Here is a 17,952-nt window from a genome sequence, read left to right as displayed (position 1 = left end):
AGCCATGGGCCCAGAGACCCAAGGCCCAGGGGCACCCCGCCCCCCGGCGGGTCCATGACAGAGCCACAGAGACCAAGGCCCCCGAACCAGGGGCCGGGGTCCTAAAACTCTTAGAGAGACATTTGTTCAGCTTCACCCCCAAACTAATGGTCAGGGTGAGCGCATGAATCAGCAATTAGCTAACGCCCTCCGTTGTGTTTGTGCCTCAAGCCCCACTTCCTGGAGCATCCTTGCACCTTCCTTGCATAGAATATGCTCATAACTGCCATATCTCTGCAGCACCAGGTCTTTCCCCCTTTGAAACGTCACTGTGTTACCAGCCCACACTCCTAACATCGTCTTTTCCTTATTCAGTCTTTCCTTCTGTTAAGTCTCACCTGCGCTCCTGTTATAGAATCTGGAACCAGACTAAAGAAGCGCTCCAACTCACTTCGTTTCAAAACAAGAAACTCGCTCATCGCAAACGAACTCCAGCTCCCACTCATATGCCCGGGCAAAGAGTTTGGCTGTCGTCCAGGAACTTTCCTCTAAAGGACTTTTCTAGAAGAGAAGATTCTTGGGTCCTTACATTGTTGACTCTGTCATCAGTCCCTCCTCTGTGCAGCTTAAGCTGCCTACCCATGTTAGAGTCCACCCAGTCTTCCATGTTTCTCAGATAAGACCTGTCCTTTCCAGCCCTTTGTGTCCTCCGGCCAAACCACCTCCACCCGCCCGAACCATAGACGGACATCCGGCATTCACAGTGCGTCGCATTGTGGGTGTTCATCCTCGTGGGCGTGGCCATCAGTACCCGGTCAATTGGGAAGGGTATGGTCATCGCTCCTGGGTTCCTTTATTCTTGACCCTTCCCTCATCAGAGCTTTTGAGCGGTAGGATGCCCTCTTCTGCTCGTCCGCCATGAGGCGTCCATTGACTGGGGGGGATACTGTCATGTTTCATCTTTCCATGCAGTGTTTGCCTCATCTCCTCCTTCCTCAGGGTGTGACAGGCAGGTCTGATCCCCAGCTGTGCATCATCAGAGAATTGGTGATGGTTTAAAAGAAGAGCGGGATCCTGAAGCAGACACCAGATGGTCTAATCACATCCTGTGGTAACCAGGCCCCAGCAGTTGCTCGCTGAGCTTAGATCGAGCTTCATGCCGCCCAAAGAACTAACTTTCTGACTGTGTCCTTCTCTCACAGTTCCCCTTTGTGGATCGTTCCCCGGACCGGTGGTTTTTCTGGACCGCACACTGGAACAAGCGGACTGCTCCATCCTCTCTCCTCTGTCTGCCCCGCTCGCTGACGCTTATGTGAATGCTCCTCTGACCCATTGCCTGTCTGTCTACCCTCCAATGTTTTTTCACTACCAGAACAGTAAGCAGCCGCACATGGAACACCTGTCATTCGATCCTGCTGTGCACTAACAACTATTCCCTCTCCTAGTGCGGAACTGGACTTCCTTCCCCTGCGAACGCCCGCTTCTTTTTATTTTCAATAAACCCCTTTGAACCCACCACTGGTCTGTAATTGCTGCCTGAATCTTAGTCTCAGGACAAATCATGACACTGAGAGACAGAGCGCAGCAGGAGAGCCAGCTGAGGCGGGGAGCTTGGTGGACAGAGAGAAAGGACAACGTAGCAGTTCTCCCGTCACAATATGGTAGTTCACTCGTGACGTCAGCGCTACATCCGGGTCCCGCGGGTAGGCAAAAAACAGTACTGTTCTCGTCTACTACATGACAAAACGGGTGATTTAGAGCGTACTTTTAGTTAGTTTATTTTCGAAATGTAAGCAATGCCTACGACTTGTTGTGCTCCTGATTGCACAGAGAGGCATTCCAAATCGTTGGATGTACATTTCTGTCGTTTACCGAAGGAGGAAGGACGAAGAAAGAAATGGATATTTTCAATGAAAAGAGCGCAGGCAGACACTCCCAATGGACTGGGGGAGCCATCATACTACGACAGAATTTGCAGTCTACACTTCATCTCCGGTAAATACAACTTAATTCTGCACTAGTCATTGTTCTACTTAAATAGCGGCGGAGGGGAGGAGGCGATCGCTACACGGGCCGGAGAAGCGGATGCTGCTCCAGACAGCGGCTCCATTACGCCCCCATTCACGGGCGCTAGTACTTCTGTGTTTACGCTGCAATGTCGCCAACACCCCACCCATTTTAACAAGACAAAAACACCAAAATAATCCGTAGTGAACAATGTTTTTTTTATCCTACCGGGCGGGTCTTCCTCTCAGCTGAGACGAGGTCTGTGTCCGACGCCGCTTTCTGCCGTTACACAAACATGTCTGAACATCCATCCATCCATACATTTTCTGATCCGCGGGAGTTGCTGGAGCCTATGTCCCGATATAAAATAATTGTAGCCGTCCAGTGGTTTCAGGGCTTTCGTGCTCTCTCGTCTGTACTGGCCTGCGTGTTTATAAGGCAGCTGTATATGTCGCGGTACGAAACACAGCATTTCACAGACTCGCTCCGTCCCTTCAGGCTTTTGCTGTGTGGATCTGGCAATCTGATACCATCAACCATCAACTTACTCTTAAAACGATCTTGTGATACGTTATCTAAAGAAGAAAAGTACGTATCAATCTATCTATCTATCTATCTATCTATCTATCTATCTATCTATCTATCTATCTATCTCTCTCTCTCTCTCTCTCTCTCTCTCTCTCTCTCTCTCTATATATATATATATATATATATATATATATATATATATATATATATATATATATATATATATATATATATATATAAAACCAGCCTTTGTGGTTTCAATCCCCGGAGGGGCCATATACATCTGATTTTCATCTTTTCACTTCAGATCTAACTTGACTTCAGACCCAATCCTTAATAATTGGTCTTAACTGCTATAACTACAATGACCCTAACATCCCACCCCAAATATAATTTTGATTATTATCACTTGACCCAAACCTTTTTTACTAACCCTAAGGTCTCAGGGGAGCAGATTTATCTCAAAATGTATATGTCTTTTAGATGATCGGGTAGGGGATGAGCCAGCCATAACAACTTCCCCTGCTGTCTGACTGACCACCTCAATAGCTAAAAGAACACCTTCAATAATCAGGCACCCTCTGTTCAATCCTGGACTTGGCCTTATACACTTGACCCCATGTTTTTTCACTTTGACCCTAGCCTGACTCCTCACCCAAAGGGATCATAACCGATCAGTAGTGATCCCTTTGGGATCAACCCTAACCCTAACCCTGAAATTGCTATATCCTGACCCTGAACCATTTTCCTAACCCCAAGTCTCCATACACAACACATCCCACCCCAAATATATATTTTAATTAGATCGCCCTACCCAGACCCCTGTTACTAACCTAAGGTCTCAGGAGAGCAGATTATTCTCCTCCCAGTTCTTTATTCCCAATATAACCACAGGCCCCAAAACCTTGTTCCTCACCCCACAACACATACAATTTTAATTGATATCGCCCTGCCCAGACGACTTTTCACTAACCCTAAAGACTTCAGGGACCAGATTCATCCCCCCCACCCCCACCCCCAGGCCCTAATCCTAGCGTCCCATCTCCCATGGAACCTCCAGTCCCAAACATCTTGTAACTGAACCAAAAACACAGATAAAGAAACCATGAAACGATCTATCAGAACCTCCACCGAATCCCATTCCAATCACTCTAACCATTTAGAAACAACGTATACACTAGTGCTCTTCAGCTTACCACTCAGTTCAGATAGCTCGAAGGAAAACACACATGGGAGCAGCAACCCCCCCCCCCCCCCCCCCATAGAGCCATCGGGTGGCAGGGGAAGTTCATTGAGAAAAGTCTCACACAAACCTAACCTAAACCTAATTGACACCCTTAGGGCTAAACCCTAGCCCAGAAAAAAATGGAGACCAAAAATAGGTCCTCACTTTACATCAAAGTCCTCACTTTACTAGTAAAATCAGCAAAAACAAGTTCTTGCTCAGCTGCAAGTGCAGTAACACACCAAATAAGTTCATCATTTCAATCCCCGCTGGGGTCTTGGTTTTGAGCGGGCAGGTTCTCCATGTCTACAGGTGGGTTCTCTCTGGATACTCAGGCTACACATGTGCTAGATTAAATTACAACTATAATTTGCAGACTATAAAAGTGTGTATGTGTGGTTGCTCTCTCTGTATGCGCTGCCCTTGTGATGGATTGGCGACCTGTCCAGGTTCCAGTGTTGCCGAAAGACTGCTGGAAATAGAAGTTTACACACATGTTATTGTGCAATCACCTTTTTATCAATGACCAGAATGTGTGGACCTTTTACCATGGCAAAATCAATGACATCACAAATTGTAGGAGTTCTCTGCTAACCAGAAAGTATTGCTGCTATTTATACATTCAGGACAGTTGCTTAACACATTAAGAGGAAATAAATAGGAGAACAGCTTTGAGTCATCTCAGGTGTGACTGAAATGGTTGTTATGTTTTGGTTCGTTTGTTTATGTGTCATAAGCAAACGAGATTGATGAGAGATTTCAACAACATCAGGTTTTTCATTTAACACACTGTCTCCAAGACTTAGACTTAGACAACTTTATTTGGCATTTTGTATGTACAGGGTGCATACAGAACGAAATTTCGTTGCATACAGCTTATAGGAGTATAGTCAGATTCCAGGTGGAATAAGGCAACATTGCAATATAAAGTGCAGCAGTAAACATAATGTTATCTTATAACAGTGCAGGAGAAAACAGTGTGCTGTCACATTGTGCAGGAGAATTTACAAACCATTTTTAATGTGCAAAATAATGGGGCAAAAAGGCATTTGTGCAAAAATGCATTTCCGTTGTGTAAAGGGAAACTAAGAGTTCGGCAGCATTGGTAATGCCGCAGATGTACAGAGGTGGTGCAGAGTCCAGTTTATAGTTCACCAGTTCCACAGTGTGATGGCAACAGGGAAAAAGCTGTTGCACAACCTGGTGGACCTGCAGCGGATGCTGTGTAACCTCTTCCCAGAAGGCAGCAGGGAGAACAGTCCATGGTGGGGGTGTGAGGGGTCACTGATGATGTTACGGGCTCGGGACATGCAGCGCTGAGATGAAATGTCTTTTATGGAGGGAAGATGAGCCCCGATGATCCCTTCTGCTGTCCTCACCACTCTCCTCACGTTCTTCCAGTCAGAGGTACTGCAGCTTTCACACCACACAGAGAGACAGCTGATCAGAATGCTCTCTATGGTGCTTCTGTAGAAGGTCGTGAGGATGGGCGGGGGCAGGTGGGCTCTCCTTATCCTCCGTAGGAAGTACAATCGCTTCCGTGCCCTCTTCACCAGTGACGTGGTGTTCACAGACCAGCTGAGGTTGTCTGATGTGCACCCCCAGGAACTTGGTGTCGCTGACCACCTCTACAGCTGAGCTGTTGATGAGCAGTGGAGTGTGGTGCGGCTGGTTCCTCCTGAAGTCAACGATGATCTCCTTCATCTTATCCACATTCAGGATCAGGCTATTATCTCTGCACCAGTCCACCAGCTGCTCCACCTCCTCTCTGTAGTCCTGGTCATTGTCGTCTCTGATCAGGCCCACCACCGTTGTGTCGTCTGCAAACTTATAAGGTCTGTTGTTGGGTTTAAAGATAGTTTAATGATCTAAAACATGTAAGTGTGACAAAAAAGTAAACAAACAACAAGGGTTTTTGGGTTTTGATTAATTTTACAACAAAACATGTAAATCCCTGGGATACAGAACCCATCTCCTTCCTGAATGGTATATCGAGTGGATATCCCCTTGTGGAGGTCCACAGTTATATTCCTGATGTCTTTGCCGATTTCCTTTAACTTAGATGCTATTAATTCACTTGAATTTAAGAAAAATATTTTCAATGACCTCAGTATTCTGATATATAGCAAATAGAAATTATTTTGATAACCCTAATGACTTAAAACAGGAAAGTTAAGAAAGTTTTTTAGAAAAAAATAAATGTTAAGTATCTAGTTTCAACTCTTCACTTTGCATTTACATATTGATGTGAACGCATTTTAATCAACATGTATAATTTAGTGTCTTGCTAACTGATGTTTTCTTTTCTTGTAACAACTTAACTGCTGAACTTTCCTGTCTTTGGGCCCATGTTTCAGAGAGAACCTTTTGTTTTTTTTATGCATACATTTGTAGTAAAAAGAAAGCACATCTTCAGTGGATTCAATGGCTTTAATTTATCAACCATCGCATTGTTACTAGGTTCTAAAGTTATCATGTACAAAACCACACTCCAAAGATTCAAACATTATTTATTAATAGAAAAAAAAAAACGGAAAGGGAAGCTAGTAACACGACCGACTTGTTTGACTGAAAGTTTGACTGTGTTCAAGTGATAAGATTGACAAATTATGGGCTGATCATGTCAAATAAGTCCTTGTTGGCTGTGGCAACCAGTAAGGTGAAAAGTATTTCTGCTCCTTACACATTTAGACACACTTTAGTGCTTCATTTTCTAAATAGCAAAGATTGACATAAACCCAAAGATCACACGTTTAATAGAACACACCCACCTATCAACACAATGTGATAACTGCCAGCATTCCTAGGTAAAACGTATGAAGTTTTAGTCAAACCTCCAGTGACAGTGCTTCTGTTTATCCTGCTGGAACCTGAACATCCACAGTCATAAAGGTGTACATTACATCCCTTAGGATCTCATTGATCGTGTAATTGAGGGAATTGAGTCCATCGGTATCGATATGATTTTGTGTTTCTTGTGCTTTGACGGCATTCTTTGGATTTACTTCATTGTGTGCGTCTCTTTGATGCTTGATCATCTTGTACTTTGCAATCTGAGAGTCTGGCCGAGATACGGACATTCCTCGAAGGATGATTCTGTTGTAGAGATCATCGTCTTCACCCCCCCAGCCCCAGAAAGTGTTTGAGAAGCCGTTGACTTTCAAGAACTGCTCCTTGGACAGTAAGGAGACACCTCCAAAGGCGGTTTTTGATGATAATTTGTAATTAAATTTGTCTATAGCCACTGATAAATGTCTTGGATCATCAGAACATCTGTATAGGTTTCGATCATCTATGGGTACCAGGTCTACATCAGCAAAGGCGAAACACTCATAATCATATTCATGCAGTGCTTCAACGAATCCGATATTCATCAGTTTGGCCCGGTTAAACACTCCGTCTCCTTCCTGGTTGATGACATACACACCGTAGTCCAGCTGTTGTCGTATCAGAATGGGATGGACGTAGTAAAGCCAGTGGTTCAGATGTTCAAAACGATTTCGGAATGGGATGATGAATGCCACCTAGAAGAGGAATAGAATTCAACTTTTAGTCTAAAGAGCCAGACGTTAACACACATCTTTAAAATACTGGGATGCCAAATGTTTCTCCTAACAGCAAACAATGTAGCATGTGATTGGTAATTTATACATCTTCTTTCAAGAAGTATTTTTGTTGAGTTTTTTTTTATTTTGAGTCATTTTGGGGAATTTGCATGAATGCACATTCCTGTGATCAGGTGTGATGCACTCTGAAAACTCCCTCTGGGTGTTTTCCAGGTAAATTACAACCTGTCCAGCTATGCAAACCCATCTGATCCTGCTTCTGAGAACAAACTCAGTTTCACCTTTTCAGAAACACAAGCGGGAACAGCCTTATAGTGTGCTGGAAAAACTTAGCTTGATTGCAGGTTTAAAGTTAACTTAATGAAAAAATTGTTCACCACCCTATATTCCTATTTTCTATTAAAATGTCATGTTATTCTGTTATTTAATAATAATTCATTTACTAATTCTTGTCCATGTTAGGTGTGCTCCTGCATGTATAAGTCGAGCCTTTCTACCATCCTATTATGTTAGCTAGCATTTTTTAATTTATTGTTGGGGAATTATGATGGACTGGACTATAAGTAGCCATTAATTTGGTCATCACAAAGACAAAAAAAGGCATTTTTATATGATTCTAGTATAAATTCAGCTTTTATAGGTTTTAATCTCTTTCTCTTTTTCTTACAGCAAAAATGTAATTGGTTAAACATTAGACTTGATACATTTTTAAATTAAATATAAAGCAGCCTTTAGCAGTTTTTTGGCATGCTAAATAAAATGTTAAAATAGTAAGACATATTTTTTTTATTAAAATGAATAGATTTGAAATTAATTGAAGGTAGTAAAGCCAGTGGTTCAGATGTTCAGGACGATTTCGGAATGGGACGATGAATGCCACCTAGAAGAGGAATGCACTGAATCTTTTAGTCTGAAGAGCTAGTCAGACAGGGTGTCGGGTGTCATGCACCCAAACTCCCATTGGGTGTGGTTTCCAGCTAAAATACAATCTATCCAGTTATGTATACCTGTTTGGTGCTGGTTTTTAGGACCAAACTCAGTTTCCCTTCTCAGAAACATGTTAGAATGGTAGGAACAGCACAAGAGTGTGCTGTAAAAAACGTTGCTTGATTGTAGCTTTAAAGTCAACTTGAATAAAATCTCATTTATCACTTTATATGGCTGTCTTTAATTAAAATTTTAGGTTGTTCCAGGCATTAATAATATTTTAGAAGTCATGTGATACCGTGATTTGTCTTATCCATGTTAAGTGTGCAAACTTTCAACAAATGTATTTGTTTTAAGTCTTTCTACCAACCTTAAATCTGATCAGTGTGTATTAGTTTATTTATATATATATTTTTTATTTCTGCTTTTATTTAACGTTCTGTCAATCTTGGTCATTCAGAGTAAATTGAATTTTCTGTCACAGTGTTCCATATCAAAGTAAGCTGTAAATGGAATTGCAATGGATAGAAAAAATTAAAGGCACCGAGGGCAGTCAGCTTTCTCATAGCAATATACTGTAATGTTCTGTTTTGGTTTAGGTTTTAGTTTGGTTATTTTATCAGTTAGGCCTCTCTCATGCCTTGCTCGCACTCCATTTCTCCACTTCCCTGTTTGTATTCCGGTTCCTGGTAGTTCTGTTTAATTTACCCTGTTCTGTCTGTTTTGCCCAGTTCTGTCCGCCTGCCCCCTGTCAAGTGCTGCCTGGATGTTTGCCTTACCTACCCTTTGGATTTTGTTCTGTTTGCCTGTCTGTTTTACCACTCCTCATCCTCCCATCAATAAATCAATTAACAACATAGCAGTGTTTTGGCTGAACTCCAGATTCACCTCCTAGCCAGATCATTACAGAAACAAACCGACCAGTTATGAATCCGTCGCCAAGGCACCTTCTCCACTCAGGAGCTGCTATGCTAGGTTAACCATCCAACATGCCGGCTCTCGCTGCTCACTCACCCCAAGCCTCCAGTATGTCCTCCTCGGAGCACGCCCATCCAGATTTGGATTTTTTCCTCGGGGTGCACGTGGACGTGGTGCGGGACATCCGTCCGGATCTTTTCCCGGAACTGGCTCAGCTTCCCTCTCCTAACGAGGAACAGCAAGGTCCGCAGCCTCGCCGCCAAAGGAAGAAGCGCTCGCCTGCCGGCCATCCATCCAGCATAGGCGGGCAGCCGCCCGACGAGCCAGTCCGGCCTCACCCGACTGCCGAACCCCAGCCTCGGCCCACTTCCGGTCCAGCAGACAGGAGTTCCTCGCCTCCCAGAGCCGAGAGGCCCACAGCTCCCCCTGCTGGCGTCCGTGACTCGGACTATTTCACCCTGGAGAATAAAATAAGAACTTTTGCCCCCATCATCAAGCGTCTCAGGGAGGCTCTATTCCTCCAGTACTCAGTGGAGCTGGAAAGGAGACTTAAGGAGTTGGAGGGTCACTATAAGGATGCTCTCAGGGCTTTCTACAGCCGCTCTGCTCCTGCATCTGTCTCCGAGGGCCCAGCCGACGCCTCGGTTCCTGTCTCTGTCCCCGAGGGTCTAACTGACGCCTCGGCTTCTGGACCCTTCCCCGAGGGTCCCGCCGACGCCTTGACTCCTGTACCTATTCCTGAGGGGGTTCTGGAGGACCCACCTCCACCCAAGTCTCGAGAGGGGATTCTGGAGAACTCTCCTCCGCCCAAGTCCCGTGAGGGGGTTCTGGAGGACCTGCCTCTGCCCAAGTCCCGAGAGGGGGTTCTGGAGGACCCGACTCTGCCCAAGTCCAGAGAGTGGGTTCTGGAGAACTTTCCTCTGCCCAAGTCCCGAGAGGGGGTTCTGGAGAACTCGCCTCCGCCCAAGTCCCCAGAGGGGGTTCTGGAGAACCTGCCTCTGCCCAAGTCTCCAGAGGGGGTTCTAGATCCAGGAGTGACCGTCGCTGTCATGCGACGAGGAGACCCAGGTGGGTCCGTCGCCGTCATGCGACGCGGGGACCTAGGTGTGTCCGTCGCCATCTTGCGACACGGAGACCCAGGAGGGTCCGTCGCCGACCTGCGAGGTGGGAACCAGACTTTTGTTTCTTGGGACTGTTTTTTGAAATGTTTTTTGTTATTGGATTCGCCCTTTGAGGGTTGTTTTCGGTTTTGGACTTATATTTGGTTGTTTTTCTTTTCTATATACAGGCATAGTCTATATCACTAAACTCGATAGGTTAAAATCAGTGATCCTTATTTAGTTCGTAATGCTCTTTTTAAAACAATTGATCGAGTAGCCGGAGCCGCAGGACTCCCGAATTTGAAATACAACTACCTAATCAACATTCCCTGCTACTACACCGGAGAATCGCTGAAGGCCTACAAAAGTCTTGAGGAATATAAATGGACTCAATCAGGATTTGTGGCCGACATTCTGCTGTGGTGTTTACCACAATGGGATTGTTTCATTGTTACTACAAAAGTAAGTAGCCTACAATTATGCTAGCACGTCGTGTATCCGTGGGCGGAATACCTTGAAGACCTCCTTAATCCCACCAACACGTCTTCCATTGCGGAAGCAGAGCCTGAGGACTCTGGGTCGGGTTCTCCATCTCTGGTGCTGAGGTTGTTAAAAAGCTCCTCGGTGGCAAGGCCCCAGGGGTGGATGAGATTCGCCCTGAGTACCTTAAAGCTCTGGATGTTGTGGGAATGTGTTGGTTACTGCGGCTCTGCAGCATTGCATGGACATCGGAGGCAGTTCCCCTGGATTGGCAGACTGGGGTGGTGGTCCCCCTATTTAAAAAGGGGGACCGGAGGGCGTGTTCCAACTACAGAGGAATCACACTCTTAAGCCTCCCTGGGAAGGTCTATTCCGGGGTTCTGTAAAGGAGGGTCCATCGGATGGTCGAATCTCAGATTCAGGAAGAGCAGTGTGGTTTTCGTCCTGGCCGTGGAACACTGGACCAGCTCTACACCCTCAGCAGGATTCTGGAGGGGCCATGGGAGTTTGCCCAACCAGTCTACATGTGCTTTGTGGATCTGGAGAAGGCATTCGACCGTGTCCCCCGAGGGATCCTGTGGGGGGGGGGGGGTACTCCGGGAGTATGGAGTACCAGACCCTTTAATAAGGGCTGTCAGGTCTCTGTATGACCGGTGTCAGAGTCTGGTCCGCATTGCCGGCAGTAAGTCGGACTCGTTTCCGGTGAGAGTTGGACTCCGCCAAGGTTGCCCTTTGTCACCGATTCTGTTCATAACTTTTATGGACAGAATTTCTAGGCACGGCCAAGGTGTTGAGGGGATCCGTTTTGGTGGCCTTAGGATTGCGTCTCTGCTATTCGCGGATGACGTGGTCCTATTGGCTTCATCAGGGCGTGATCTACAGCTCTCACTGGAGCGGTTCGCAGCCGAGTACGAAGCGGCCGGAATGAGAATCAGTGCCTCCAAATCTGAGACCATGGTCTTGAACTGGAAAAGGGTAGAGTGCCTTCTCCGGGTTGGGGAGGATGTGCTGCCCCTAGTGGAGGAGTTCAAGTATCTCGGGATCTTGTTCACGAATGAGGGGAAGATGGAGCGGGAGATCGACAGGCGGATTGGTGCAGCGTCTGCTGTGAAGCGGGCGCTGTACCGATCCGTTGTGGTGAAGAGAGAGCTGAGCCAAAACGCGAAGCTCTCGATTTATCGGTCGATCTACGTTCCTACCCTCATCTATGGTCACGAGCTTTGGGTCGTGACCGAAAGAACGAGATCCCGGATACAAGCGGCTGAAATGAGTTTTCTCCGTAGTGTGTCTGGGCTCTCCCTTAGAGATAGGGTGAGGAGCTCAGTCATCCGGGGAGGACTCAGAGTAGAGCCGCTGCTCCTCCATGTCCAGAGGAGCCAGTTGAGGTGGCTCGGGTATCTGGTCAGGATGCCTCCTGGACGCCTCCCTTGTGAGGGGTTCAGGGCACGTCTCACCGGGAGGAGGCCCAGGGGAAGACCCAGGACACGCTGGAGGGACTATGTCTCTCTGCTGGGAACACCTTGGGATTCCCCCGGAGGAGCTGGCCCAAGTGGCCGGGGAGAGGGACGTCTGGGCCTCCTTACTGAAGCTGCTACCCCCGCGACCCGACCCCGGATAAGCGGAAGAAGATGGATGGATGGATGGATGGATGGATGTGGAGATTCCCGTTCTGCTATGGTGTTGAATATCTGGGTCTTGGGTGGGTGGGGGTGGGAGGAGATTAATGCCACATGTGGTTTCTATTTTTGGTTAATTCTGCAGGTCTTGTGGCCTAAGTAACATTGAAGGTCAGAGTTTTTGTGGAATGTATACTTGAGATGGGGACTGTTGTGAAAATGTAGGTGTGGTTTAGTTAAAGGAACAGCTGAGGTTGCTCCCAGCATTCCTACGTGCTCTGGCAATGTACGTGCTTGTTACAACACATGCTCCTCCTTCCAACAATTATTAGTATTATTATTGTATTTTTTATTATTGTTGTTTTGTAATAAAGCAATTTTGTTCTGCTTTTGGTGTTTGTATTATGTTTGCATTATGTAAATGTATCTTGTTTAAGCCCGTGTAATTCAATTATTAAACAATGTTATCACACATAAGAAATGACTGTTGCCAATTTGTTTTGGAATATCTAATGATGGCAAACTTAATTAGCAGAATATCGTTGTGATAGAAAAAACTTGTTTTAAAGATTGCAATTCTGATCCAAACACCTCACCAGCTGGGACAGTAAGGGGCTAAATAAATGTCAGCAATTTGAAGAAAAACAAACAAAAAAAGGGACAACAATAATAATTATCTTTTAATATTTTCACCTTTACTTCAATATAAAAAGGTGATATGAGCTGCCTAATTATCTTGAATATTGCTAAAGCATTTAGCCTATTAAAAACACAAATACATATAACTCCATGTAAAAGTCTTTACTTGAGATGAACACTTGTTACTGTTGTATTCTGGAACAGTTTAAATAAAGCGCATTTAATTTGTTTGAAAGAACATTTAATGCTTGTGTTCATATTTTCTTCCTTCCCAATTTAAGTCAACATATGAGCTTTGGAAGATTTCTCTGAAGTCAGCGTTCACACTAGTTACATCAGATGTCCATTCATTTGATTTTAGATTATAGAGGTTTTGCATTAGTTTTGCATTTTATTTAAAATAACTTCCTCTGTCTTCTATGTATGGACTTACCTTCTGTCTTGCGATGCAGTTTGATGGTTTAAACCTTCCTCCCTGCTGGAGTAATGATCCAACTTGGTTTCTGACGTCCTCCAGAGTCCGTTTAGTTTCAAACTCAACAAGAAGTGGACCCACAAGCTTGGGAGGGGTGTCAGGGCACAGCTCCAGAGGTTTAGCTGAAGTTGCTGTTGTTTTCTGGCTGACATCTGAGGGGCGAGTTGGCCAAACATGCTCCATAATCTTTCCAAAAAAGGTCCCGTTTCTTTTCACCACATGCTGCGTCATGGAAGGAAGCATCAAATCACTGTCTTTGCCGTGGAATAAAAACACAGTGAAGGACGTCATTGTAAATAAAGCAAAAAGTGCCAAAACACTAAAGATTTTTTTCTGCATATCTTTGATGTTAAGCTCTGTGCTCACTGATGCTCTTTTCAGCTTTGCTGCCTGCATCCTTTCCCTCTACAGCTTAAACATGATCCTCCCTCCGTTTTTTTAAACCTCATTTACTTCCTTATACAACAGCTTTAGGCTCAGGCTACTTTATGAATAAACAAAGATACAATTGCCTCACAGGGAGATGAGAAAATACTTTAAATTCCATTTAAAATACTTCAGCCAAAATATGATTTAACTGAGCTAGTAACCTTGAACTAAACTACTAAATAAAATTGCACCAAACACTAAAATAAAAATAAGGAAGGCTAATGAACTATGGAAAAACGAACAGGTAAACAATGCTGCTTGTCGGGACTTTGATGCAATCAACTGGGTTCCCTTATATAGGAAATTTTTGACCAATCTGCATAATCTGATTGAATTTGACTTTGGAAAGTGCCTTGAGATAACATGTTTCATGAATTGGCGCTACATAAATAAAATTTAATTTAATTGAAACAGATAACTTTTTTGTGTCCTTTCTGGCAATGTGGCAATAAGAATTGTTGTCTTAATATCTAAAAGAGACCAACAGATTTTACTTTCACAAGTGGAGCCTTACTGCTTTTGCAATAGTGCTCCGTTTAATTAATAATCTGATGGAGTCGACTCCTCCAAACTACAATTTTCTTTATGAGAGCAGACAGCAAAGGAAAGTGGAGGAGTAGCAACATTGTTTGATGATTCACTAAAGTGTAAAAAGGTGTTTTTGGGAAAGTTCGACTCTTTTGAACATTTGGCTCTCGAGGTAAAGAGTCCGGTACGAACTATGTTCCTGAATGTTTACAGGCCTCCTAAGTCCACATCAAACTTTTTTAATGATCTTAGTGACCTGCTGTCTGTGATATGCGTTGATTATGACTGTTTAATTATTGTGGGAGACTTCAACTTTCCCGTTGACTACCCTGAAGACAGAAGTGCAAAAGAACTGTGTGACACACTTTGAAACTTTGGTTTAACTCAACATGTTAAACAGCCAACACACAAACAGGGACATATTTTAGACTTGATCATCACTAAAGGTCTAAACATTTCACAGGTCAATGTAACTGATGTTGCTCTATCTGATCAGTTTTCTGTTACCTTTGAAAGCATAATTACCAGTGACTCATTTAGCCAAAGGTACATCGTAAGAAAACGAACCTTTAAGGACAATGCCGCGGAAACTTTTATTCAAGCTTACTCTGATACTTCAACCTTGGGCTGAAACTCAGGGGTAACTGCAACTCAGTAGATAACGTTCAGTCCAAAGTCTCAAGCATCATTGACTGCATTGCTCCAGTTAAAGTGAAGGTTTTTTCCGGGAAGAAAAAATCTCTTTGGAGAAATGCTCCAGCAGTTAGAAGTGAAAAAAGGGAATGTCGGAAAGCTGAACGCATGTGGAGAAAGAACAGACTCCAGGTTCACTACGACATCTATAAAGAGAGACTTTACAGATATAACTCACAACTGAAAAATGAAAGAGAATCTTTCTTCTCAGAGATCATCAAGAAAAACATTAATAATGCTCGTGTCTTATTTGCCAGTCGACAGGTTAACAAATCCTCCTGTGTCCGTGGCTTCAGAACTCCACTCCACCAGGGCCTGCAATGAATTTTCTAACTTCTTTACTGAGAAACTCCTAAAAATTAGAGGATCACTTTGTACTTCCATATCAACACCAGAACCAAAGCCGTATTTAGCTGGAACTATTTCTGACAAAATGTCCCAATTCAGCCAAATAAACCACAAAAGCTTAGAGCAGATCATTCAGCAGCTAAGTTCCTCCTCCTGCTGCCTTGATGTTCTACCCACAGCGTTCTTTAAGAACGTTCTGCCTGTCATAGCGTCTGAGTTGACTCATAATAAACACGTCCCTTCTGTCAGGAGTTTTCCCCCAGTCCCTAAAAACAGCAATTATCAAACCACTGCTGAAAAAGAACAATTTAGACAAACTTCTACTCCAGAACTACAGGCCCATCTCAAACCTCCCCTTTATCAGTAGATTATTGAAAAAGCTGTGTTTCAACAATTAAACACCTTCTTAACAACGACCAGCCGCTTTGACGTATTCCAGTGTGGCTTCCGTGCTCACCACAGTACAGAGACCGCCCTTATCAAGGTGTTTAATGACATCCATATAAATACAGCTTGTGGAAGAACCACCTTGCTGGTTCTGTTGGACCTCAGTGCAGCATTGATACTGTTGATCACGCCATTCTGTTAGAACGCCTGGAGAACTGGGTCGGCCTGTGTGGTACAGATCTCCACTGGTTTGAATTCTACTTAAAGGACTTTTTTGTATCAGTGGGTAACTTTACATCAAAAACAACAAAAATCACATGTGGGGTTCCCCAAGGGTCCATCCTAGGTCCCCTCCTCTTCAACATCTACATGCTCCCTCTTGCTCAGATAATAAGAAACAACATCAGCTACCATAACTATGCAGACGACACACAGCTCTACATCACCATGTCACCAGGTGACTTTGAACCAGTTCAAGCACTGAGTAAATGCCTAGAAGAAATCAATGCCTGGATGTGCCATAATTTTCTTTAATTGAATAAAAACAAAACTGAAGTAATAATCTTTGGACCAATAGAGGAGAGATCAAAAGTTAGCACACAGCTTCAGTCACTTCAGCTAGGAACCACTGATCAGGCCTGAAGCCCCGGAGTAGTGATGGACTCAGACCTGAACCTCCAAAAGCATCTAAAGACAATTACAAAGTGGACCTTCTAGGACCTGGAGAATATTTCCAGGATTAAAGGACTGATGTCTCAGCAGGATCTGGAAAAACTAATCCATGTTTATCTTTAGTAGAACTGATCACTGCAACAGTGTTTTCACAGGTCTGCCTAAAAAGTGGATCAGAACGCTGCAGCTGATCCAGAACGCTGCTGCCCGCGTCCTCACTAAGACTAAGAACGTAGAGAACATGGACCCGGTTCTGAAGTCCTCACTAAGACTAAGAACATAGAGAACATGGACCCGGTTCTGAAGTCCTCACTAAGACTAAGAATGTAGAGAACATGGACCCGGTTCTGAAGTCCTCACTAAGACTAAGAACATAAAGAACATGGACCCGGTTCTGAAGTCCTCACTAAGACTAAGAATGTAGAGAACATGGACCCGGTTCTGAAGTCCTTCCACTAAGACTAAGAACATAGAGAACATGGACCCGGTTCTAAAGTCCTTCCACTAAGACTAAGAACGTAGAGAACATGGACCCGGTTCTGAAGTCCTCACTAAGACTAAGAACATAGAGAACATGGACCCGGTTCTGAAGTCCTTCCACTAAGACTAAGAACGTAGAGAACATGTACCGGGTTCTGAAGTCCTTCCATGGCTCCCTGGATCTCAGAGAATAGACTTTAAAATCCTTCTGTTAGTCTCTAAATCCCTGAATTAGCACCTAAATACATCACAGACTTGTTATCAGGGCATCAACCCTCCAGACCACTCAGGTCTTCTGGCTCCAGCCTGCTCTGCAGAACCAGAACCAGACATGGAGAAGCAGCATTTAGTTCCTTTGCTCCACTGATCTGGAACAAACTTCCAGAAAACTGTAAAAGTGCTGAAAGCCTGAGTTCTTTAAATCAAGATTAAAAACACATTTATTTAGGATTTTAACTGTTCTAGTTAAACTGTTTTACTGAAACATTTTTAGTTTACTTTGTAGTCCAACTGTTTTTAATGTTTGCTTTTAATTTCTATTTTCCCATGTTTTATTTCATTCTGCATTTTATTCCTACTTGTTTTTATTCTGTTTCATTTTCCTATATTATAATCATGTAAAGCACTTCGCATTGTCTCTATATTGAACTGTACTGTACAGATAAATTTGCCTTGTCTTGACTTTCCTAATACATGCAAGAAGTTTTAATTAGAATTTATGCTTTGACTATTTCATGTTAAATGGCAACTGATACGTGAAGGTATAAGAGAAACAAATGGGAGAAGGTGAAAGAGAAAGAGGAGAAAAGAGAGAGAGCAATATAACATCCTCAGTCTGCTTCTACACCTGCAAAGAGAGATATAAAAAGAACAGCAGAACCAGGTGATAAAGTATTACAGGTACAAACACCTAGATACCATCACTGAAGTATATACAGTATTATTTAATACGACA

The 17,952-nt window shown here is 43.9% G+C and overlaps 1 protein-coding gene across 1 annotated transcript; it reads right to left on the bottom strand.

Annotated features, from left to right (window-relative positions):
* Positions 1 to 6,582: 6,582 nt before the first annotated feature.
* LOC118556753 (beta-1,4-galactosyltransferase 1-like) lies at positions 6,583 to 13,843 on the bottom strand. The gene is made up of 2 exons (XM_036125020.1): positions 13,419 to 13,843; positions 6,583 to 7,263 (listed from the first exon to the last, which is right to left on the bottom strand). Exons 1-2 carry the CDS (start codon positions 13,797 to 13,799, stop codon positions 6,595 to 6,597), a joined length of 1,050 nt encoding a protein of 349 aa, XP_035980913.1. The 5' UTR covers positions 13,800 to 13,843; the 3' UTR covers positions 6,583 to 6,594.
* Positions 13,844 to 17,952: the final 4,109 nt, after the last annotated feature.

Source organism: Fundulus heteroclitus, chromosome 21 (assembly GCF_011125445.2).
Source record: "Fundulus heteroclitus isolate FHET01 chromosome 21, MU-UCD_Fhet_4.1, whole genome shotgun sequence".
Lineage (NCBI taxonomy): Eukaryota > Metazoa > Chordata > Actinopteri > Cyprinodontiformes > Fundulidae > Fundulus > Fundulus heteroclitus.
Note: the sequence above shows the minus strand (reverse complement) of the source record. Positions and strands in the feature narration are given on the sequence as shown.

Coding starts and splice junctions, on each gene's coding strand:
- LOC118556753 (XM_036125020.1), bottom strand. CDS start 13,799: ATGCAGAAAAAAATCTTTAGTGTTTTGGCACTTTTTGCTTTATTTACA. Junction 7,264..13,418: donor ACTGCATCGCAAGACAGAAG/GTAAGTCCATAC, acceptor TTCCTCTTCTAG/GTGGCATTCATCATCCCATT.